Source organism: Oryzias latipes, chromosome 16, assembly GCF_002234675.1.
Source record: "Oryzias latipes chromosome 16, ASM223467v1".
Classification (NCBI taxonomy): Eukaryota; Metazoa; Chordata; class Actinopteri; order Beloniformes; family Adrianichthyidae; genus Oryzias; species Oryzias latipes.
In genome coordinates, this window is record NC_019874.2 from 28,494,075 (window position 1) to 28,519,673 (window position 25,599).

Consider the following 25,599-nt stretch of genomic DNA (forward strand, 5'->3'; position numbering starts at 1 on the left):
GAGTTTTACGGGATAAAACCCTTGAGTCTGTTGTTTTTGCAGATCAGTATAAACTGCTGATCCCCACACAAAAACAGTCCAGAGGATTCGTGGACGATCAACGGAGTTCTAACAGTGGACGCTGTTTAGAAACTAAAGCCCACCTGCCGAATGCATCAGCACGCCGCTGGACCTCAGGGAGCGATCCAGTCGACCACCGCTCTCCAACGGGACGCCGCGGAGGAGCTCAATCTCCATTATAACCCCATTTAGGCAGAAAAAAAAAGGCAGGAGCCTCCTAACTACCTAGAGTCACGTCAAACTGAGATTTCTTTGTTTTGAACATTTGTGGAAAAATGTGCAGAACATGGAGGACGGACTCAGCTGGCAGCGTTCTGGTCGGTCTGCTCGGCATTCGAGCGCTGAAAGTTCAGCCTGCAGAACTGTAAAGCTACACCTTCAGCACAGAAATCACTGCTCCATGTATGACCCCCCCCCAATGCATTCGTCCAACTCACCCCACCCACGGTCCCCTCACCCCTCCTCGTCATCCCTCATTAAACCACTGTTACTGTAAAGTGAATATAAAACCCATAATCTTTAGCATCTGGGTCGTCTTCTCGGCGCTCAGGATGCAGACCGCAGCACGGCTGGCACACACTCCCCTGTTGCTGCAACGCTTCATGTTGGGTGGGGAGGTGGGTGGTTGAGTTGGGGGGGGGGGGTGTCAGAGTCCCAGAACAACATGTTTCGTTCTTGCAGAAACAGCCACACCCACAGATTTGATGGCATTCGTTAGTTTTACCACATTATGAACCAGAACGAAGCGCCAACGTCCACACGGTTTGTGTCTGCAGAGAAGAAAAGGGAGGGGGAGGGAGCCATCCAGCAGAGCCCCCGCACCGGGAGAAACTTGGAATCTGCACGACTGATGCAGAACAATGAAGGTCTGAAGCTCCTTGGGCCTAAAGGGACCTGAACACCTCTGCAGGGGTTGGGGGTGGGGTCGTCTTTTTCAGAAACACTCAGTTTATCAGGGTCAACAAACCCATCACAGAACTGTTAGAAAACCCAAACCCATCATTTTATTTGCTGAAGATCAGAGTGAAAAAAAAAAAAACCAAAAAAAAATGTAACAAAAATTAAGTTTCATTAAAGGACCACTCTAGTGAAAATGTATTTTTGAGGTTTTTTTGTGGCCGTTTTGTGATGATGGAGGACAAATTTCATTCAAATCAAGCTCAAAATTGCATTTCTCTCATGGAGGGCTCTCCCAAAATTGTGAGTTTTTTCTGTACTTGCTGGGATTTGAATAAAATAAAAAGGGTTCATAGGTTTAAGCCAGTTTTAAATTTATGTGACAAACGTTTGAAGAAGGAAATGATCGATTTATTGAATGTAGCTGTCTGAGGTTTCACCAATCACAAAACGCTTTTGCTGAGATTTCTGTTCAGTCTGACCTCCAACAGATTCCCACTGAGCATCTTTTATCCATTTAATTCTTTTATTGTGTTTTTCTTTTCATGTGCTTTTTACATTTTCCCTCCGTCCCCTGACAGCTGTGGTTTATTTCCAGTTTCTAGTTTCTACTTTTCTTCTCGTTTGGAGTTGCTGGTCCAGTACATCCGTCTAAACATGCTAGAAGTTAGCTAAATGAAAACCCAGACTTATAGGGTTTTGTTTTCCAAAGGATGAAAAATATGATTGAAAATAACTTCAAAATGAAATTTCAAACTCAGGACACTTTGTGCAGGGTTATTTTCTGACTTAAGTGGTAAAAATCGTCATCCAGACTTTTGATTTTGACATTTTTTGCTCATTTTTAATTCTAAAATTTGAGACTAATGCATTATTTAAAGAGACAGTTCCAATAGAAAACAAAGCCAATAAAAGAATATTTTTGTCAGCCTGCAGGATGAGCAGTTTTCACAGGATCAGTGCGATGAGAAGCGGCTTCACTCAGAGATACTATCAGGAGGCGGCAATCATTCTTCATTAGACGTGGAGATAATTTTGCATGGAAATGCAATTTTGTAAAGTTTGTGATTCTACTATTTTATGAGGCATAAATGCAGAGAAGCAGGCAGTGCTTCCAGAAACTGGATTTTACGAGTGTGTTTGTCATATTGAGTCATGTGGGAGTCGCCTCAGCTTCAGGCTCCGTAGAGAAGCTGGCCGGTGTTTGCAGATGCAATTAAGTTTGTTTTTTTTGTGAATATTAGCACCGAAAACATTGTGTTTGTGTAGGCTGGCCTCCCGAGAGTCCAGAGTTTTCTCAGTGATGTGGAGCGTTTTAAGATCTTCAGAGGTCAGACGGGAAACCCACAAATCAGATGTTGTGTCCAGCAGCTGCTGCCTCCCACAGACCCGTCAATCAACGGATCTGTTGATGAGACAACGCAGAATTATAAAAAAAGAACGATGGGTAAAACAGTTTTAAACAGACAAAATTAATGTTTTCTCTTGAAAAGATGACAGAAAACTGAGAAGCTGTTGTCAAACGATGCAGAACTCAAAAGTTCTCAGATTTGGAAGGAATCTCTGTGTGTTGGGGTTAGGTCCATGCTGACTCATTTGCTTTTGTTTGTTTGTTTAATTCCTTTAATAAAGAAAGCACTTTAACATATTCAGGTCACCACATAAGTCCTCACATAAGAAAATTATTCTTATAGTACTTCTGCCCCTATATCCCCTTTTCCCCAAAGAAAAGGAGAAAAAAAAAGACAATCCTTTACCGCCTATCACCTCACACTAACTACAACTTTTCCAAATTTCCTGTTGAGCATTCCAAACTTTTACCCCGACCAAAGAAAAACATGCCTGCTTTAGAGCAGTATGAGCAACTTGAAATTAAAAATCATATTTTCTTCTGCATCTTTTGAGGTCAAAACAAAAAGTTTTTCTTGGCTCTCTGGCATCTCTCTGTTTCTAACAGAGCGTTCAACTTAATAAAAAAAACATTTGTATGTTCCTAAATCCAACTTTGTTTATTATTCAAATAACTTTTTTCTGCTGTAAACGTAATAACATTAAATTGGTTTTATATGTATTACCCCACACTTCAACACAGTAAGTGAAATAAGGCAAAATAATTGAAAAATGTAAAATTCTCAGCACATTACAGGATAAATAATACTTATTATTCGAAACAAATACAGTTTTTGACTCTTTACTTGTAACATTAAACACGTGAGGCTTCCAAGACAAATTATCATCCAAAATTACCTCAAAGAATCTGAACTCAGTTTTTTAACCGTTACTCCACCAATGGATATTTTAACCTCCTCCTGTTTTTATCTGTAAAAACCATAAACTTAGTCTTTTGCTAATTCAATGAATGCTTATTATTGTCAAACCAATATTTAAGTTGAACCATTCCAATCAAAAAATCTATTAAGAAACGTTTGAAATTCTTTCCCGAACAAAAAAAAAGCAAAAAGAACAAATTCTAATACATTTAAGACTTCAAAAATGTTATTTCTGCATAAAAGAAAAAGAATAAAGAAAAGCATCCAATATTGACCCTTGTGGGATTCCACATTCAACAATGCATTTGGAGGAATGACCTGAAAACCCTACATATTGTTGCCTTTCATGCAAATAGCTGGTTGTAAATTTGAAATTGAAATGGTATCAAATGCCTTTTTTAAATCAGTAAACACTCCTATTGTGTATTCTCTTTTCTTGCTATTAAAATGTCTTCTGTTATCTTTGCCATTGCCGAGGCTGTTGATCGGTTTGACCGAAAACCAAATTGACAGTGGTACTGGTCTATAGTTGTTGAAGGATTGTTTGTCGCCTGTTTAATGAGTTGGGATAACTTCAGCAGTTTTCAGACCCTCTGGCAAAATACCTGTTTTAAAGGAGCGATTAACACCATACCATGCAATCTAACACCAACAAAGATTTTTGGAAATGGGCTAAAATTCTAAACTTTGATGCTTTTGTTTGTTTTCTTTTTTTAAATAACAAGCATGTTTCTTGGATTTACGCATCTCTGCATTCAGTTCTCAGTCAATTTTGTTGCATTTGTGGTGTAGTGAGTCACTTTTGCCTCCCAGAACTCACCCTTTGTCTGACTTTGGCTTCCCGTTGATCCTCGGACTGGAACAGAAAATCTGCTGAAGATCTGCTGAATTCTGAAATATAGAGAAGAGATGTCGCTCGGTGGTTTGCTGAGAACTACTGTCACGCTAAACAGCCGGAAAATCCCTGTCGAAATGTCTTTTTTTTAACAACCCAGCACAGGGTTGATAAAAATATACACAAATACACAAAATAGGTGAACTCAGTGGTTGTTTAAAGTCACAACCGCCCTTACGGGTGGATGCAGGCTGTCTGTGGGAAAGAAATGGGCAAACCTGGACACATTTTGGAGATTTTAAGATCCGTGATCGCTTGGTGAGCGCGTAGAGAAAATGTTTGTGCTCTGGCTTTTTTACGGGCAGCAAATGATACAACACATAAGGGTAGGTAGGGTTGAAGCAGGTGAGATGTAGGCGTGTCGCATGGATTTTTCCTTTTTTAACCCCCTCCAAAATCCTATTAGTCCTGTTTGTGGAATAAGTGGGCGCTCCTTCCATGCAGCCTGACTGTTAGAAATGAGGAAATTAGACACAAAGCGTAGTTTGTGTGGACATCCTATGGGCATCCTACGAGCACTCACGTGCACATCCCATGCGTGCAGTAAGAAGCTGGTACATGCACCTTACTAACCAACAGAGTGTGGCAAATACTTCATGATACACATCCCACAAGCACAACAATGGTACGTTCCATTTTCATGACGTCCAGTAAAGTGGCCCGCAAGACACACCCCCTTAAGATGGAGCATTAAACAACCCCCATTGTAAATATGACAATCATCACAAAAGGCTCTCAGCTTCAATCTGTTTGTTCCTTTGCTGGACAAAAAAGAAAAAAAAAGATGCTGCCGTTCCTCTCCGACAACCCGGAAACCTGCAGCACCCGTACAGGTCCATGTGCCTTAAGCTTCCAGTTCAATCAAAACTCATCGGCTTTAGAGAACCAATCCACACTCAAGTCCTCTCTCACAGCTTTATAGGATCATTGAAAAAACGAAAAATAAAACAAAATCTTTTCGTAGAAAAACAGTCCAACTTTACAAAAGTAACAACTTCTGAAATTGAAGAAAAGTTCAGTCTGTTTGTTAGTGAAGAGGAGATGAAGATGGACAGAGACACAGTTTACTCATAAACTGGATTTTCTGCTAAACGTTGTTGTGCACATTATTAGAGAGTTTGTGTGTTTTTTGTGTTGTTCATGTTCTCACAGACCCTGAGCCTGAAGTATCAATGACAGATCAAACCGACTGTAGGAACTCCCCTCTGACTGTTTCTCACTCCGATTGTTCCCCCCGCATTCAGCCTCACTATACAAACTAAGCAGAAAAGTCCTTTTTGAAACTTTTTTTGTGTTTTTATTCAAATTTCCCAAAACAGTTCACACCGTTTGCAGAAATCGGTCAAATATTTGGGAATGTGTCTGCTTAGCATTTGTAAATTTTCATGACCTGTTTCGAATGGAACCACAGATGACATAAGAGCTGAGCATCTGTTCTCATCGCTTCTTCCTGAAGATGCTGTGTTGTTCAGGAAGGACAGACATCTGTCGCCGTTTGTCAGAAGGTTTCTGGCGCAGGTCGCTGCTTTGTGCTTCAACACTTCACTGTGAATCAACCCTGGATACTAAAATAGTTCCCTCTTGTCTGTTTTCAGAGTTTGGGGCTCATCTGATGTGTGAAACACATCATCCACTCGGTTTGAAGCGGCGTGGCGGCGGCTGCAGCGTGTGCGTTCTTGCTCTCGTTTGTGAGCTTTTGTCCGTGGTTATTTGTCTATTTTCCGTCGGGTTATGGAGCCACATGAAAGCGGCGCTGAGCCCAGTGAGATTGTCTGCTTTTTCCATCACAAAGACGACCAAAATAAGTCGGCACAACCTCTACTGCTGTGGAGTTTCACTGATGGCAGGCCAGACTGTACCATTAATCTGAAAGGCAGAGGTGTGCACGTCACAAGCTGGACAAACTTTTGTGACACAGAAGGCTCAGAACTGCAGTTTGGAGAAAACAAACTGAAAACTGAATTAAGGTTCCTGCCTCCACATGGTTCTAAGACCACCTGCGGTTCCAGACGTCGTACCTGTCCGGTTCCCCTGGGGAGAAACAAATAACAGCCGCGACTTCAAAACAACTCCGCTTGCACTCGTTAATCCCACTCTCTCAGTGTTTAAGAATTCCCATGTGGCTTGAAGCCTTTCACTAATGAAGAGCAATGAAAACGAAGAGAAGGTAATGAAAAAATATTCTGCCACAGTGCAATGAAGTGGCGGGCAGAGCTGATGACTCCTCCTGATGAAAGCCACATGTCCCTTTTTATGGAAGAAGTTGTTTTTGTGGCGCCGATCTCTGGTGGTGGTGAGGGAATGACCTCCTGATGGTGGATTCAGCAAAGACCTTCGGTGACCGTCTTAAGGCCGTGTCACACAGCCACTACGAAGATTTCGCGCATTTTCCAAAAATAAAATTTCAATCTTTCGTTATTTTGCCTTTCGTAGTCTTTCGTAGTTTGCTACCTCTCTGTGGATGGAGTGTCCCTGCCCCAGGTGGAGGAGTTTAAATATCTGGGGTCTTGTTCACGAATGGGGGAAGACCGGGACGTGAGATTGAGAGGCAGATCAGAGTGGCGTCCGTAGTTATGCGGTCGCTGTATCGGTCCGTTGTGGTGAAGAGAGAGCTGAGCCAAAAAGCAAAGCTCTCAATTTACCGGTCGATATTCGTTCCAACACTCACCTATGGTCATGAGCTCTGGGTCATGACCATAGGTGAGTGTTGGAACGAATATCGAAAGGAGCCGGTTGAGGTGGCTCGGGCATCTAGTCCGGATGCCTCCTGGAGGCCTCCCTGGAGAGGTGTTCCGGGCATGTCTCACTGGGCGGAGGCCGGGGAAGACCCAGGACATGTTGGAGAGATGGGTCCATGTACACAGTTGAATTCTAACCATCGACCATTGATCTGATTAAGATGTTTTGCACATGTAACCGCGGCTAATGTCTCTCGGCTGGCCTGGGAACGCCTCGGGGTCCCCCCAGAGGAGCTGGAGGAAATGTCTGGGGCGAGGGAAGTCTCGGCATCTTTGCTTAGACTGCTGCCACCACGACCCGGTCCCGGATAAGCGGAGGAAGATGGATGGATGGATGGATGGATGGATGGATGGATGGATGGATGGATGGATGGATGGATGGATGGATGGATGGATGGTCTTTCATGATACGTGCGTGAAATACGAATTTCAAAAGTGTTCATCATTCGTCGAGGGTTTTAGCAGACGGGTTTTTATGTGAATTTGGTTTTGAGCGTTTCAAACTTTTGGTCGGTTGAGAAGTACGCAGTTTGGGATTATTTCATGCAGTTTATACACAATTACTATGTCATTTTGAGGAGATCCATGTACAAATTTGCAGCTTTCCACAACCGTTCCACTTGTGTCTAACAGACTTTTCACGCATGAACCACCAAAGTATAACTTTTATATCGCGTGTACGGCGCACATATCACGTTCAAATTACATAATTGACACACAAATTACTAATGAAACAAAAATGGAGCACGGTTCAGGCTCTACATTGATTTACGTATTCTTTGTGTGGTTTATTCGTACTTCTGTGGTTTCAACGTGGTTCACTCATAATACATCTGTGAAAATTTCACGTACAGACACACAACTTGTCTTTTTTTTACATATTCACAATTTTGCGCAAACTGTACAGTACAGACCAAAAGTTTGGACACACCTCATTCAAATGAATGAGAGTTTTGGTCTGTACTATACGTAGCGGCTGTGTGACACGCCCTTCACTTATGTCTGACGCCATGATTAGGTTTTTTCAACATGATAAAACTGATTTAAAGTCAGAATTCTAAAAGGATTCTGGGGGATTTAATTTACTGACTTCAATGTGTGGTTAGTCAAACCAGAAATGTACCAATTTTTCCAGAGACGGCGTAAAAGGAGTCGCCTCCAGACTGAAGTGAAATGGAATAATGTAACCTGAGGAACGAAGAGGAGATGCTTCGGAGAGCAGACTGACAAAACAAAACAACAAAAAGAGTCAAAGATCTTGACGGTGGCCTCTACTGCATCCAAAAGCACTTCTGGCTCTCCACATCATGGGATCACAGCAGATTCCTGATCTTCTGTGTCTATCTCGTATCGGTTCACTTTTATCCTCTTTAGACCGGCGTGAGTGAGAATCTTTTTGGCAGATTCCCTTCTGGACTATAGTTCTCTGTGGAAGTCCTGCAGCTTCTGGGCCTTCAGTTTGGCTCACAAAATCTCAGGCTGCATTGGAGATGCTAACGCTAAACAGACGTGACCAGGCATCGGGGAAAGATGACGTTACAAAAAGCTCGGATCATTAAAAAATGGGCTCAGAAACAATCGAATGATTTACTCAGACGTGGAAATATCAGGAACACCTTCATTTTGTTCTCTAAGGTCTTGTTGGGACATTTTCCATTTTAGATGAATAGTATAAAGAGAAATCATGGCTACATGTGAGCTGCAGCCTTTCTAATACTTCAGATTCATTTGTCATGTTAGCTCACACAGCCACTACATACATTTTGTGCACATTGCACGGATGAAAATTGGTCATACATGGCAAAAGTGAGAAAAGTTGTGGTTTCTACGTGAAACTTTCACAGATGAAGCACGGAGGAGTATGAATAAACCAAATAAAAGATAAACAAAAGAACAAAATAACCAGATAAAAACCAACGATACCTTTTTTGAAAAGTTTCAAAACATTTAATAAAACATATATAAAGGAGTCCAAAACGTCCAAGCCAAAATTATATTTGATGATAATAAAGAGGAGCAGGGGATGTGGATCAGTCATGATCCGTTGCACCCTAGTTGGTCAGGTTTTACTGACCCTTTATAAAGATCTGATTTGGTTTTCTGCTGTGTCTAAATATTAAAATTTAAACTGCGAACACTTACAGATGGACTTGGGAAACCTGTAAGACAAAACTGGGACTTTTGTTTGGCTAAATTTCCAAATATTTTCTAAGTTTCACCAACAGACCAGGGATTTCTAGTCGAGAGGTGAACCGTTGATGAGCTGCTTTGCTTGTTCAACCTGAACTCAGACCAGTGACTCCATGAAAATGACACAACAAACACCTGAACTGAAGTTTAAACTTGGACATTTCTTTTCTTTCATTCAGTGTTATAGCTGTGTCCGTATTTGGTTTTGTTTTGATCTGTCTGTTCTGTGGTTTGTGTATTTTATTTTCTATCAGAGTGGAGTTTTTCTTTTAGTACAGGTAAGAATTCAGATTTCAGTTGGGGGGGGTTTGTTTGTTATTTTGGCCTTGGTTCACCCTGAAGCCTTTTTGCTTCACTTTTAGTTATTATTGGTTGTTGTGTATCTGTTATTTGTATAGAGACATTCGTTTAGTGTTTTTGTTACGGTCAATTTGGTGGCCAAAACATGACTTTTATGTTGTGCCCCCCTAGACACAGAAGGGGGCGTAACAACAACCAGCACCAAACCCCAACTTTGCTGAAGTTTTCTTGTCGTGTCCCACATATCAGCGATCCCTGAGGACGGATGACCCCAGAAGTTCTGGAGAGCTTCATTAGAGAGGATTTGTTTGAGAACACAGTAAGGGGACAACTCCAGCGTTTCCATGACGACACAATGTCCACACTTTCAAGAACAACGAGCGCTCCCATGATACTTTTAGAAGTTTCACACGGCCGGCCTGCTGAACTCCTGTTTGTGGATGTTTTTAGGAATCAAATGTAACAGGAGCGCCTCCCTCCCATCTCCTCCTCCTCCTCCTCCTCCTCCTGGCCGAACGGGGTCCTCGTGCCGGTACGCTCTGCTTGGCAGGCTACTGATCAGATCCAGATGCTGGAGCGTGGAAGCCTCTCAGCTCTGATGGATGAGGGTCAGGATGGAGTTGCGAATGGCGTTTCGCCTTGTGTCTCCGTGACGCTCCATCTGCCTCCTCGCTGTTGCTCGCCCGGCTGCCGGTTTCTGTTGAGCTGAGCCGCTCCGTTCTGGCACGCCGCCTCCCTGCAGCTGAGGGTTTAATTGACTCTTTTATAGTCAGAGAGTAAATCTTAACAGTGATTTATATTGCTGATAAACAGAACCAGTTTTCGCTCAGCTTTTCCATGCACCGCACTGTGAACTGTTAATTATAGTAAATGAAACCCAAACAGCTCATGCAAACCTCCAGTTGAGCAAAGTTTTCCACTCTGAAAATGTTCTGCTCTGCATCAGCCTGCACTATTAGCTCCCCAAACCCCCGAGAATGGATCACTTTCCTTAAATTGTGGGTTTGAGAACCTTTGAAAACAATTAAAAAAAAGAGCCTTTTCTCCTTTGTTCCCTCAGGACCATGCCGGCGCTGCTCAGCTCTGCCGTCCTGCTGCTGTTTGGCTTCCTGATTGGCCTGAGCTCCTCTCTGGACCCAAGAGACCCCAATGTGTGCAGCCTGTGGGAGAGGTGAGGCCCGTCTGACGGTGACGAGCGGCGGCTGGGATCCGGTTATCTTCCACACGGCAGATCCTTTCTCTGCTCAGTGAACGGCGACACGCTGATGCAAAGTCGAGTGTAAACTAATGCAGCCGTGAACAACAACAGCATATTTTTGACGTTTTTCTGCTAAACCACAATGAAAACGACCCAAACCTGTGGTCACATGACCCAGCTGCTTTGATTCGTCTTTATTTATTATTTAAAGGCAGTTTTAAATGAATTATAGACGTTTTTATTTCCAAAAGTGGTCAAATTAGTAAAACTCTGGTTTTGGAACACAGACCTTGACAAACTCTGAGAGCTTAAAGATCCTAAAAAGATCAGAAACCCCTTTGTTTGCTTTTGTCCAATTTGGAAACTTTTTATAGGAAATGTTAAACAAATCCTTAATAAGGAAGGAGAAATCACCTCAGCACAATAAAATCTCCGAGCAGAGGTGGAAACACGGGTTGGAGCTAAAGTTTAGTAGGTTCATTTTAGTGCTGAAGTGTGGCAGATGCATTGAATCTTGGGAGGAGTGGATTGAATTTGTAAGAAGCCTCCTGGTGGCCAAATGGTGAAGTGTGCTGGTTTCACTGACTTCTGCAGTTTCAAAACTAAAGACAAAGTGTGTTCCACCTCAAAACTGGATGTCATTCAAGGGTTAGAGGTCATTTAGACATAAAAAGGAGAATAAAAAGTGCCATACAAGGTCCAGTTTTAGACTTTTACCTACATATTTCTAATGTGAATCATCTGAATGAATGTTCATCATTTTGATGCTGTACATTGCTCATACATTCTCAGTAGGGTCAATAAATAGCAATTCTTTGTGTTGTTGGCGTTAAAAATGGTATCAATTCCAGTTTCTAAGTTCCAACGGGAATGATTATTTTAACCTATATGATGTAGAGAGTTTGTGTCTTTAAAATCACTGCAGAACGCATTCAATTCAGAGTTTGCGATGAACAGTTTGACTTTTAAAAATGCTGCATTTCTGTCTAAAAAGGAGAAAAGTCGTTAAAAAAAATTTTTGGGGGGAAAAAGCATCAAGATATACGTTCATGTAAAAATCTTTTTTAGCTTTTGCTGTAATTCATATTTTAACTCCTCCCTTGATTCAGGTGGATCAATAAAAAATAATAAACTAGAATAAAAATAGAGACAGAGACGTCTCCATTGATCACTCTTTGACCGTTTATGCGATCAATGTAAATCAGCGGATTCTAATGCAGCTTTTTCATACCAGCTTTCCACCAATACATGGCATCAACTAGTCAAAAAAAATGTCAATACTGGAGCTAAAGCCCCGGTATTAGAGTTCAAATGACAGAGTGATCTCATCATGGTGGATAATTCTCAATCAAAGCAGAAGTTTCACAGGAGGCATAAGTTAGATAAGCTAATTCTTCTTTAAGAGTCCTGGAACATCGCCTGTCCGCCCTGGGAGAGGATATCTCCATCATGTGGACATTTTTTTTTTTTGATGCCCTGGAATCCCTTTTTTAAGGATTTCTTTTTCCTTACAGAGGAGGGTCTAAGAGCAGAGATGCCCAGTTCAGCTCAGTCTGTTTAGTTTAGTTTAGCAATCAGCTGTTGGATTTTTCCAACTGTGTTGTAATTTTGGGCTATATAAATAAAACTGAATCGAATTAAAGAAAAACAAAATATAGAAAGTTCGTATAATTTTTAAACTATCAGACAGATTTGAAAACAGTTTGTGTGTCTTTTTTGTCGTGATAATTTAGACATTGAAATGTCTTAAAAACCTAGAAGTGACACCTGACATTTTAAATTTGTTGAAAGATTTTCTCACAATAATCTATCAAATGTGTCTCGTCTGGTTGGGATATTAGATTTTCTCTCTGAAAGACTAAAGTCAGATTTGCTCTTAATCTGTAGATTTTTCACATCTTTTTCTTTCAAAGTGCAATGCCAAGATGAAACTTTGCATTTTCAGACTTAAACATGTAACTGAAATGAACCCAAATGGAGATCTAATACATTCTTTGTAGCTGAAGGTTTGAACAACATCTTGTTTTGGCTTTCAGCTTCACCACTTCAGTCAAAGAGTCCTACTCACACCCGTACGACCACGTGACAGAAGAGCCGTGCTCGGACCCGCGCACCTCCAACCGATGCCTCCGCCACAGGTAGGAGGAGAAGCGGCACTCTCCCTTTCCCGGTTCTGCTGCTGTTCTCTCCAAGCAACTCTGTTCTCTGCGGTTCTTTCAGAATCACCTACAGAACCGCCTACCGACAGGCTGTGAAGACCGACCACCGCAAGAGGTACCAGTGCTGCCCCGGGTACTACGAGAGCGGAGGCAAATGCGTCCGTAAGTAACTGTGTTGGGATTTATAGTTGCAGCCTCAGCATCACAAAGTTCCTTAATAACTTTGGTCACATTATGAAGAAACTGAACATGAAATCCAGTGAATTTAAGACCATTAAAACAACGTTCACTTTTTAAAAGAAAAGCTAAAGGCTTGGGTATCATTTATGGTTCTCAGAACTAACATTTAAAAACAAAAAAATATCAAGAACCAGAAACAACAACCTAACTGCCAGGAAGTTCTGTCTGGAGTTTTGTGGGAAAGAAAAATTAAGCGTCGACATTTTGACAAACCAGTGATGCAGTGATAAATTCATTTTAGAAGCTAAAATAATACTAATAATACATGAAAGCATCCTAAAAACAGGATTCAACCACTTTGACTGAACTTACAGACGAGTTTGCTGTTTGCTGTTTGATGAATTTGGAATTAGGAGATGAAACTTGGTGAGTATTGGAGGTCAGCTAATGCTGCATTTCTGCCAATAATTCAGCGACTCTTCAGCGAAGCATTAACCCTTTGAGGCCCCCTGCCCACTCAATGATATCCTATTCACAAACTGTGAAGATCAGACTGAGAACTAAACCAGAAGCCATCTGTGTTTCTTCGGTTTCACCTGCTATCAAATCACAGCTTTTGGAGAAACTAGAAGCGTTTAGTGGAGCAAGTTCAAATATGAAACCCAAAGACTTGAGGCCGTGTCACACAGTCACTACGCACATTTTACACATATTATATGGATAAAAATTGCTCACAGGTAGACATACGTGGAAAAAGGGACAAAAGTTGTGGTCTTTATGTGAAATCTTTACAGATGAATCACTAATAAACCATGTTAAAATCACGAAAGAAGTATGATTAAACCAACGTAGATCATGAACCATGCGTGATCGTTGTTTATAATCTATCAAATGTGAAATCTTTTACAGTTGCATCGACGCAAAGGAATACACGTATGAATTTCGTACGTCACGCATGAAGACTGAGATTTCATACATAGAAAATGTGCCAAATGTATGCAGTGGCTGTGTGACCCTGGAGCAGGGATGTCAAAGTAAGCAGTGAAGTAAAGTCACGGGCCAAACTCAATATTTATCAAAAAATTAACTGCAACTAATATGTAATGTTTAACCTTTACATATAGTGTCTTCTTATGTCATATTCTTTCGTTTGGCTATTTTTGTGGAGGATGAAGTTAATTTGTCTGATGTCACTGCATGGCTGTCAATGACTCAACAGAAAAAAGGAGCACTTGCTGGTTTCGACTGCGTGCCAACATACTAGCAATGCATCGTGGGATTTGGAGTACAGTATATACTGCTGGCCGGCTTTAATGCACGTTTGATATGATCTCGCGGGCCAATTATAATTATACAAATTTGGCCCATGGGCCTGAGTTTGACATATGTGCCCTAGACAGACCCATGGGGGGTCGTAGAGAGCGGGGGCGTGTCTTCACTTTCCTTCATGAAAATGGAATGTACCATTGTCGTGCATGGGGTAAGTATGTTGTAAAGTATTCGTAAGGCTAGAGTAAGTTGCGCGCACTTTAGCGTGGCGCTGTTGTACGGTGTCCTTGCACCTCACTAGTGATACGCAAGTTTCCGTAGGATGCCCACACAAACTAAACTCCGTCTAATTTCTACGTGAACATTATTGCCTTATCACAGAGCAGACCATGACATTTGATATGTGCCAGGTACAAGTTTGCCCATTTTTCTCCGGCAGACACCTCGTTTCCACCCGTAAGGACGCTTGTGACGAGGCTTTCTCCGTCTGAATGTGACTCATGGTGGCGTGCAGCTCTCGCCCTCAACCATGTCATCAGGTTGAGCTGCAGCAGCAAAATGCTTGTGATGGTTGTGGTTTGTGACAAACAATGACACATTTCTTCACACAGCAACTCTTCCTCGTTACTCACAGCCAGCATCTTGTCCTTTTTTTTTTTTTGTCTTTTTATGAACAGCATGTGGAGCTAAATAACCAAAATGACAGCTTTGTTTTGCAGCGGAGCTTCTCGAGCTGCTGGAATGTTAAACTGAAACATATCGTGTCTTCTTGCATTTCATGTGTTTGGGTAATTTCATCAGGTTTGGTCTCATCAGCAGAACATGTGTGTGCTTCAGAGGTTTTACCGGGGTTCATTTTACTGTAACATTGGCGTGGAATCTAAGATTAAACCAACAGCAGTTATTAAAAACCCTTATTTGAACCATTCCTTCATTCTTTGGTTAGGATGTGTATTTATATGTGTGTGGGTTTGGACTAGAAGATCCAGAACCTTTTTCTGAACCGGCTTGACTTCCATTGGATCTCATTACCAGAGCTCAGTGGAGTCAGAGCTTTTGACGTCCTAAACAACCTAAAACTCAGGTGAACGGTCTGTTGTGGATTTTTACTTCACGTTTTTGGGAAAAGACAGAAACTTTGAAACACTGAAAAGGGTCATCAACTTCCTTAAACCAAACCCAGAACTATAATAATAATAATAATGTCAATGTGATGAAGGTTTCCTCACAGCTGTTACTCTGCAAGGCCTTTTCAGAGCTGAGCTCAATCAAAACATCACATGATTCTATTTGACATTTTGATCTCAAATGTATAAAAAAAAAGGAACTGTGAGGTTCATTTTTTGTGAGTTCTGAAAACAGTTCTGTTCTGAAGTTTACGAGCTTTAAAAAAAAAAAAAAAACTTACCTGCGGTGATGACTTGGTGAATGGATTTGGGTCCAGTTACTTTTTTAAACTTGACTGGACAAACTTTTGCTCTTCAAATGTCCTAAAACAGAGAGACATCGGGTTGTTTATATCACTTTGGGGTGTTGTGAAAGTAGAAAAACACTGCACTCTGCAAGTAAATACGCACAGAAATGTTCATGATTTTGACTCAAAAAGCTCAAGCTTAGTTTTTACATAACGACTACAGACTTTTTTCAAACGCATTTTTCCGTCTGCTCTAGATTCACAGCAATTGGAAAACAAGAATACTCAGAAATGCATGTTTTATCTTACTTTTTGTATATTTGGCCTCCATTAAAATAATAATACTACAAAAACACTATTTTCCTTGAAGTGGGTCTTTAAAGAAGATGGCTTTTTCTATCCGTTTCTATCCACAGAGGCGGGCGGGACTAGCCCGTGACCTGCATTTTTAATGCAATTCGGACACATGCTCACCCCCTTTTTTTTCTTTTTCTTGCTGTATTGCAGATATTGCATGTTTTTTCTTTTTAAAAGGCACATTTTGTTCTGTGTCCTGATTGGCTGTTAATGTTGTACATCAGTCTCCTCTGCGTCATGTCTCCTGTACAGAATAGCATTCCAGAGTTACATAAATCTTTGATCGCGATCAGATATTTGTTTTCATTCTTTAATCCTGGAATTATATTTCTTTGAAGGTTTGGACTTTAAGAGAAAACAAGAGAAAAAAGTGTAGAAAGGTTCTGAGAAAAGTTTATAAAGTGTGTAGTAATGAGTTTTACAGGTTAAAACATCTAGAATCCTACTTCACAGATTTTACCAGTTTTATTTAATCCTGTGGAACACTGAGGAACACTGTACGCCGGACACATTTGTTGAAGTAAAATTCTAATAAACATAACCATTTATGAAGACTTAAGACTGTGTTCTGATGATGAAAACTTGGAGGATTTATACAAAATACATTTACATTCATTTTTTTTTAATGGCGAACTGTTCTAAAGCAATGCATTGTGGTCTATATTCATTAATCTCCTGTAGTGAGTATCGTTGAGCACTAGTTTTTCACAGAGACTTATGGGAAATTTCCAGGGCACTGGGCTTAGGAATGGTCGATTCAGACACCATGACATTTGCCCAGCAAAGTGCCCCAAGTAGTGAGTGAATGCACTTCCTCGTGTCGCTAAACATTGTTGTAGAGATGCTAACAGGAAAAATGTTCTGTACTGCCTGAGGTTAAATCAGGTTTCATCACATGTGCAACTACATAAATATTTCACGGAGAGAGGATCAGTGCTACGAGTCAGGGATTACAACTAAACTGTTTCGGTTTGGGATTACAATATTTCTGCTAATGGCACAATGACAGGTCCAGAGCTCCCCCTAGTTGGGTCAATAATAATAATTAATAATAACCTGCCAGTGCTGCTGATAATGACGACAATGATGATGATGTGAGGGATGCAGTCCAGATATTTTTGTTCCAAACGTTTAGTTTAGGTGTTGTTTTCAAATAGACAACGCGACTAAAGTGTGTGAACACGTCACTTTCATTGCATCATGTGTCTAGAAAATCCTCTTTAACACAGTTAAAACAGAGAACGGAGTTCAGAGGAGAATCTTCAGATCTCCACCCTGCTGCTTCTGCGGACAGGAACGTATAGAAATAGCCAAATGTTTAACCGCACACACATCTTAGCATGGGTTAAAAAAGATTCCTGTGTGGTTTCAGCCACGGATGATGGTAATAACAAGCTCTCCGAGTTTGTGCTGGAAATTCTGGAATTCTGAAGATAAATGTTTGCCGTTCCGCGGCTTCAACGTGCATTTATGGTTGCTCGCAGTGGAGCGGCGGCGGCGGCCTCGTGGCACGCTGCTTCCAGCGTTTCCTCTTGTCGTGGAAGTGCTCTGAAAAGCTGAGTCAGAAAATAGCTGTAATTGAGATGTCATCAGAATTCTAAAGCTGCTTTAGAATGGGCTCCACTGTGGTTCCTCATTCCTAAACACGTGCAATTACATGTCGTGAAGCTTACATCTGCTGTGGGATGACACTCTGGATCCTCCAGAAGCTGCAGAGAGAAGAACAGAAAAGAATCGCTTTATTGTCTCAATGGAAAACACTTGTTCTCTGTCAGATTGTTAGTCTCTGTCATAAATATGGGTTTCAGTTCAGCTAATTGAGAGCAGTCATGGTGTGAGCCTCTGAAGGACGTTCCAGCAGGCAGCTCCATGGATGAACGGCATCTTCACCCCGTCAGCTCAGCAGCTGCTGACATCCAACATTGAACCACGACAGAAGAATCAGATTTATAAACATTTTAATGAAGCTCTTTCAATAGAACGGGGCATCAGCGCTGCCGAATCGTGCAGTAAATATACGTTAGCATTAAGTCTTTGAATCGTCTGATGGAGTCAGATTCCTGAGAAGATCCGTCCACATGTGAAACTTTTAAAAGCTGCCAAACAGATACTTTCTTCAGAAAAAAAACGTAAAAGTCAAAATTAATTTTTTTTTAAATAAAGTCCACATTTTGTAAAACTAAGTTGTTCTAGTTTTTAAAGTTTATTTTTTTTATTTTTTTTTTAATTATTATTTTTTTTGCTTTAAGTTTAAGTATGGATGCAAAATGGGGGAAAAAAATCCCAGAAGGAATTAAAGATAGAAACAGAAACAACATAAAAATGATTCTCACTAACATTTTTCAGTAGTTACCAAAGAGCAGACTTTGTGCACAAATGCACACATGCACACACTCAAACAGATGGACAACAACCATCAAACTCCTCCACACATATTTACCGTATATCTGTGTTTTTAATCAACTTCCTCATATATGGAATCCCAGAAAAGCCCAAAGTTAATGTAAAATGTTCCTAAATAACATTTGTATTATTTGAAAGTACATTTTTCGTTTTTAAGAAAACAAAGCAGGATTTCTATTGACGAGCAGCTTATTTTTATCCTAAATTTAAAAAACGTTCCAAAAGATTTTTTTACTTGCAAAGTAAAGTGCATCAAAGACTAAAGGTCTAAAGTCACTGCAAAAATGATCCAAAGAAAACAGCACAGGACCACAAGGGAGATTTTAGAAGCTACAGCAAAATATTTGATTAAAAAAAAAAAAAAAAAAAAAAAAGGAGAATTTAACTATAAACTGCAAAAAAAAAAAAAAAAACTAATCACAATTTAAAAAAAAATGATTAGTACTAGTCCATTAAGTAGTGCAATAAAATCTTTTCAAATCTGCATATTTCTGTCCAGCATAAAAGTAGAATGCTCACAATGTTATCTTATTTACATTAAAAATTGTCCCTTTTTCAGAAAAAAAAGTAACTTTTTTATCATTATGCCAGTGTTTAGACATACGGTAACCTGTGATTTGAGGAATCATTTGGGGGCTTTACAGTTGATGGAAATCTTTCGCACTTAGTAGGATTTTCTTGTTTTTATGGATCGCCTAAAACTGAACAATCTTATTTTTATATTTTTGAGCAGATGTTTAGGATCAAGCAGCAGCTTTCCTCTAAAGAAGTCAGTACAGCTACTTTTAGTTAACTGAAAGACAGACATTTGACCCACAAATGTGGATGGCATCAAAGCATAGTAATCCTTAAGGATAAAAAATGTAAAGAAAAGTTTTAAAAGGACACAAATCTATATAGTATGGAGCCCGTGTCCTGACATTAAAAAACAAAAATATATCTCGTTCCCACAAATTAATATCTTGTTCGCACGAAATAATATTCCGTTCCCACAAGAAAAAAAACAGGATAAATGATCGGCTAGTTGCATGTAGCCTATTAGCCTTCGAATGTAAAGCGACAGCTGAAGAGTATGTTAATAAAAGACAAGTCCTGAATATTATTATTCCTATACGACCCTAAACTACAATATCAGCTGGCTGTCTGTCTGTCTACCGCCCAGCTAGCTGCCCGAATGCCGGCATATGCAAAAGAGCTCCGCGGCGGAGCTACGAGCTATGTCCGATGAATCGTATGGCAAAGCAGCAAGCCTAGGTATCATAAATATTATGATATTTGATCATTCTTGTTTTTCTTTATCCTTTCTTGAACGAATGTGGGTCACAGAGACACAGAAAAAGTTATCGCTGAAAGCTGCTTTTGCGGCGGGACGGAGAGCACATCCGTGTTTATGAATGACTTATGACGTGAATAATTATTCCGTTCGCACAAATTAATTGTTTCGTTCGCACAAATAAATTATTTTGTGGGAACGGAATATTATTTCGTGCCAACAAGATATCTCATTAAAATGAGAACGAGATCTATTTTAGTTTTTTAATGTCAGGACACGGGCTCCGTAATAAAGTCCTAAAAAGTGGAAAAGTTTCTACTGCGCTCATGGATTTATCCATTTGGGCTTTTCCACTCTTCTATGATCTGAATCATGTTCAGCTGGTTTCAGGTGTTTTACTCTGAGAAGATCTTGTCCAAATGAAAACCATGTTTTAAAGGTGAGTTTTCATCTCCTTCCAGGTGTTCTTCATCTTTAACCCCTGAATGTTCTTTCCATCTACAGCTCACTGCACCAAAGAGTGCGTCCACGGCCGATGCGTGGCTCCAGACCGCTGCCAGTGCGAGGGCGGCTGGCGAGGCGAGGACTGCTCCAGTGGTAAGACCCCCACCTCTTCCTCTGCCTTACACCCCCTGCTCGCCGCGCGGCAGTTTATAACCGAGGAGAGATGGAATCGCCGCAGGAGCGTGGCGGTGTGCTCATGAGCCACGCGTGAGACGCTCCAGCTGGACTCTGAGCTTCACGCATTTGTTTTTTTTCTTGCTCTGCTGCTGTTTCTGGAAAAAAAACAGCAGCAGTTTAACATCTTTAGTGGACATCTGGTGATGCTCTGACAGGGGGAGGACAGAGCCGGGTAAATGGAAAACGTCCTTCTCCAGCATGTCTCATCTTACACCACAACCGTCACTTGACTCGTCCTCTTCCAGCCCTCCTTCTCCTCCTTCTTCAGTCCCTGTAATGGAGTCTTTCTGGCAGTCAGACCGTTACTTCCTGGATGCCTGTGTGTTGAGCTCTTCATGTGGGATGGAGGAGAGGGGGGCCTGATGTTTTCCTACTCAACATTCAGAGCCGTTTGCTCTCGAATGTGGGGAACAGATGAGAGATTTGTGCCCTCACCCTTTTTATTTTTTTATTTACAAATAACACAATGTCAGCATCTAAATATCCACACACAGCAAAATAATCTCCATTTTTGCAGCTCACTGCATTCAGACATGCAAAGTATTATAACAGAAGTAGCACATCTTTAATTCTACGTGGACCAATAATCAAACCAAGATAACAGGAAAACATTCAGCTCCAAAATGACAATTTTCATCCAAATGAAGTAAAGTGGAGCATTGAAAGAATTGCACCTCTACACTAAAGCATCAGAAATAACTTTCAAAATAATTGATAAATAAAAGGCTGCAGCTGCTGAAAAGCTGAACGTCAGCCATAAAAATGAAGGAAACCATATTCGTTTGGCATCATCCCAAAAAAAAAAAAAAAAAAGAGCTTTTAAGTCAATTGTAATGTTAATTCCTCACAAAAACAACCCCAAAGCAGTATTTCGATCCGTTCAAGCATTTTTGAGGATTCCTCCAAAAACCTACACTCTGACCACCAGCCCCTCCCAACCCACAAAAACGAATGAGTCCTCACATTGTGACATCACAAAGTGAGGAACAGCCCCTTCCAGGAAGAATCAGCGCTGCAAGCACCGCCTCCAAGATGACACAAACACAAACTTTCTCTTTGTAGATAACGTAGGTCAGCTAAACGCTTTCATTTCTTATGCACAATCTGCACATCCATCTTTGTTTTTTGTTCTTGTGGGCAAAACACAGACTTTTTGCCGGCTCAAGGTTGACGTCATAAAATGGGCGGCACCCACAAGGAGTGAAAGGCGCTGGAGCCTCAGAGATTGAGTCATCTAACATCCGGGTTGGAAAATTAGCTTTGAAAATAATATTTCACTTTAAAAAATCGTTCTTTAGTGTGCCAAAGGTAATGTTAGGTCAAAACTCACTTAATGCTGGGAAAAAGAAAAAGTGTGTATATGTAAATTAAAGTGGTGGAAAAAGGATAAATCAGGGTGGAAATTTAATATTTCAAAAGTGACTTATAAAATTTAAGAATAATATTTGAAAAGAAAAATAAGATTCCAAAAATAGGTCAACCGCAACAGGTGAGATTAATTAAATCCGCGTCAGCGTGCCTGTGAGCGCATGGTGATTTACGTGTCGCGCAAAAAAGGTGATCACTGATCTGACAGGCGAGCTGAGGGAAGCAGACGTTCGGGCCAACCGTCAGATGAAAGGAAAATCCACCCCAAGGCATCTAAAAAAGTGGAGAGGCAGCCGGTAAGATGCGGAAGTGATCGGGGGTTGATCAGCTGTTTCAGGGGTGCCTTTAGAGATCAGCTGTCTATCGCGTTATCGGTGCGCTTTAGACGTGGATTGTTTTGAAATGTATTTTCTGTCTGCTTGATTAATTGATCACGGTTCATTGTTGTGTGAAACTTGATAATTTGAAATATTATATTTTGTTATTTGAAATGTAAAGTATAGTTATTTGTAATTTAATTGTAAAACAGAATATATTTTCATAAGTATTATTTCTGTACAGGTTTTTCACCTTGTTTGGTTTCTTCAACCACTCATTTACACTGGAAAAGGTCTCTGTCCAAAATCAAATACAAATAAAGAAAAGAGACACATTCATGGAGTTCTTGAGTCATGAGTGGAGTCCTGCTGGCATTTCCTCCATTTGATGCTTTCCCCTTCAAGTGGGGCAAAAATAACTTGACAGATAATATACTATGACATATATGGATAAAGCTGACTCTGGAAGGCTTAAGAAAAGCGTCATATAGGCCCTTTAATGCAAATGTAGTTTAATTCTGTTGGTTTTTAGGAAATATAGGCTTTCTAGTGTTGAGTTCAGGGAGCAGCAAGAGCACAAAACAAAAACTGAATCTTAAGTGAATCTTGTTCCAAGAAAATTTGCCTGTCTTGCGAAAAAAATAAAAAAATGTATCAAATATGTTTTTCAATAGCAAAATAATAGTTAAAGAACAAATGTCTTACTTTTTTTTTATAAGGATTCTTAATAAGACTATTTTTCCAGACTTTTTTTCTTGTTTGAATAAAATGTTTCAAATGAAGACTTTTACTGATCTCTAGGCTTATTTTTGCAGTGAAGAAGCGTTTATCACAGTATTTTACCTCATATGACAATTTTTGCTAAATGGGGGACCTACTTGTTTTCCTTGATAAGATGGAGTTTCATTTTAACACAGTTTTATGAAGAAAAAAAAACATACCATGAATGCACTAATTTCAGTTTACCCTTTAAAGCTCCTTTTGTAAAGATACAAACTCAGTGAACGATATTAGAAAACCCCTCTGGTGTCTTATTGTGAAAGGTTAAAAAGCTTCTGCAGCTTTTAAAATGGATCCCAGAAGCAGCATCCCGATATAAAAACATCAGTGCTGTGGAAGGGAGTTTTAAATGTTTTTCCCATATTCTTAATAAGACATGTCCGATGTTTCGCTCCGACCGCTGTCCTTTCACATGACCTCAGAGGTCAGGCTGCCTCTGCGCTGAAAGCGATGCGTGTGAGTTTCTACTGAAAAGTTTGAAATTAGCATCGAGGGAATAAATTCACAGACACCAGCGACACGTCCAGCTTCCAGCAGATTAATGGAGAACGGCGCAGACGTGAGAAAATGATGACAAAACCAGAAAGAGGCGAAGGAGTGGAATGGAACGGGCTGGATGTTTTATTCCTGACTGGAATGCCGCTTGGACACGGACATTCCGATTTTCAGAGCTGGAATCCGCAGCAGCAGCAGTACGGAGGGTCAGTCGAGGAGAGGATGAGGACTTTGGGTCGTCCTACTAAAACGTAGCCTTGAGGGACACCTCGGGTCAACTTCTTTTTACTTCATCAACATTAGTAAGTTCTGAGGATGTGACCCCTCCCCCCACCAGAGGTTCTTAAACGTCTGGGGATGTAAAAATGTCTTTGCTGTGATGTCATGACAAGACAACCATGCTCGCCGTTTTCTGTCTCCGCGCGGGAATGCATCTCGCTGCTCGACTGCGACATTAGAGTGGACTCACTGAATTTGAAGCCTCAATGTGAGCGTTGAAGGAGTAAAGCTCCAGACTGTGAGGCCGTCTGAGACGTCGGTGGTCACAGCCCTGCAGTAAGCCCCCCCCCCCAGCCTGTGTAAACACAACCTCTGCTCCAGCTGAGGTTCTCATTACTCACCATGGCCGCTTCTGGAGGACAAACTACGCCTGTTTCAGACAGAGACACGGCTGTAAACGCTCTCACCCATTTGATCAGACAGAGCTCCTCGTGACTTCCGCGGCTGGAATACGTGGACTGTAAAGGTGTTACGAACCGTGTGAAGCCTCAGTACACGGCTGTTTCTGCAACTCCCAGAAGAATAGAGGACTTTCAGCAGCATGAAGTCACTGGACTCATGGAGGGATGACGGACGCTCATCCATTAGCATCACTAGATCTCTTCTCAGCCACAGATCCAGACAGTTCAGTCGGATGTTTGCACCCGTGACGGATCAGATCAACGTCTCTTCATCGAATGAAACCCAAATCTTGTGTGAACTTTAATGTTAGCTCTCCTCTTTGAGCTTTGTGTGATGGAAAAAAAAACTGTTTTAAGTTAAAGAGGTCGTTTAGATGTGTGTGTTTTTTGTTCTTCCCAGAGCTGCTGCCTTTCGTTCAGACCGCTTTGGGTTTGTTGGTTTCATGACATCATATGTTGAGTTTGCACTTTGGGTTCAGGGAAGAAAATCTGGACTAAAGGCGTCACAACGCAAAAGTGACCCAGCAGTGTGCAGGCTCTAAGGTTCTACTAGATGTGCTTTTTTGTTTTGTTTTTTTACATCGTCTACAGACAGTTTTTCAAGCATACACTATAAACCTTATATAGAATCTTATATAAGTTCCTTTTACTTTTGTTCACACTTTGTGAGGTTCTGGACATCATGCAAAGACAAGCTCTGTACTAAACTAAGAGAGTTTGAGAATCTTACTCAGAGCTGCTGGGAAAGTCTTCATCACTTGGAGTGAGCCGTGGCGGTGCAGGACAGAGGTGGAGCAGGAGAACGGTGACAAGCATCCGGTCTGAGCAGGAGTCCAGAATCAACATCCAGATGTAACAAACATAGCAGGGGTCAAAAACGTACATCTGAAGAGGCAATAATCCACTCTGTGATCTAGAGCCAAACCCAAACAGGTTTGGGTTTAAACATGTAGACCTCAAAACAACCAGACAAGACGCTGAGATGATCTGACAGGGGCTGAATGGATGCAGGCTGAATGGTAATAGAATCTCCCAGGTGTGTCTGATGACGGTGATTACATCAACCAGAATCAGCTGAAGAGGAGCAGTGGGTGAACCTGACACACATAGGCTATGTCTGAATTTCCTCACTACTCCCTGACCCAGGGGTCTGCAACCTTCATCACTAAAAGAGCCATTGATGACCATTTCTCTCCGTCCAAACCCCAGATTTGTGCTTTGTCTTTATGTTACTTTTATGCTACATATAAATATAGAATAGGTTTTTGCCATAATTAAAAACAGAAATATAAAGAGAAAATTCATATAAAAATTGTCACGTCAATTTTTTTTTAAATTAAGAACCCTGTGCAGAAAATATTGTCCAATGAAATCCTTAGACAAGGCAAAAATGTTATTTTCTCTTGTTATTCCTTAGCGCCCCATTCCAATCATCTTTTGATCTACTTTGAAAGTGTTTCCAGTGGTCTTTTAATTTTGATGTTGCTGTGTTTCAGCCAAAATGTAAAAAAAAAACTGTAGTGTTTTCTAAGAAATAATTTCTGCAGAGCATGTCACCTCAGACGAGGAAAACAAAGACAAAAATGGATCTATTTGTATTCAAACGGATGCATCAGAATGGAGCGGAGCAGGGAGCTCCCTGCATCAAGAACATGTTAAAAGCACCAAAAACCTG

General features: G+C 40.8%; 1 protein-coding gene and 1 long non-coding RNA gene across 2 annotated transcripts in view; one reads left to right on the plus strand and one right to left on the minus strand.

Moving 5' to 3' along the window:
• Nucleotides 1-25,599, plus strand: part of LOC101161995 (multiple epidermal growth factor-like domains protein 10) — a 65,549-nt gene that overhangs the window by 22,488 nt on the left and 17,462 nt on the right. Inside the window, exons 2-5 of the mRNA XM_011485781.3 lie at nt 10,411-10,521; nt 12,585-12,686; nt 12,769-12,869; nt 20,108-20,200. Of these exons, the coding sequence (XP_011484083.1) occupies nt 10,415-10,521; nt 12,585-12,686; nt 12,769-12,869; nt 20,108-20,200 (403 nt within the window). The 5' untranslated portion in view covers nt 10,411-10,414. The remainder of the gene's footprint in view (nt 1-10,410; nt 10,522-12,584; nt 12,687-12,768; nt 12,870-20,107; nt 20,201-25,599) is intronic.
• LOC111948902 lies at nt 1,187-16,099 on the minus strand. The gene is made up of 3 exons (XR_002874866.1): nt 15,565-16,099; nt 4,048-4,118; nt 1,187-2,362 (listed from the first exon to the last, which is right to left on the minus strand). It is a non-coding gene; the product is annotated as an uncharacterized LOC111948902 (long non-coding RNA).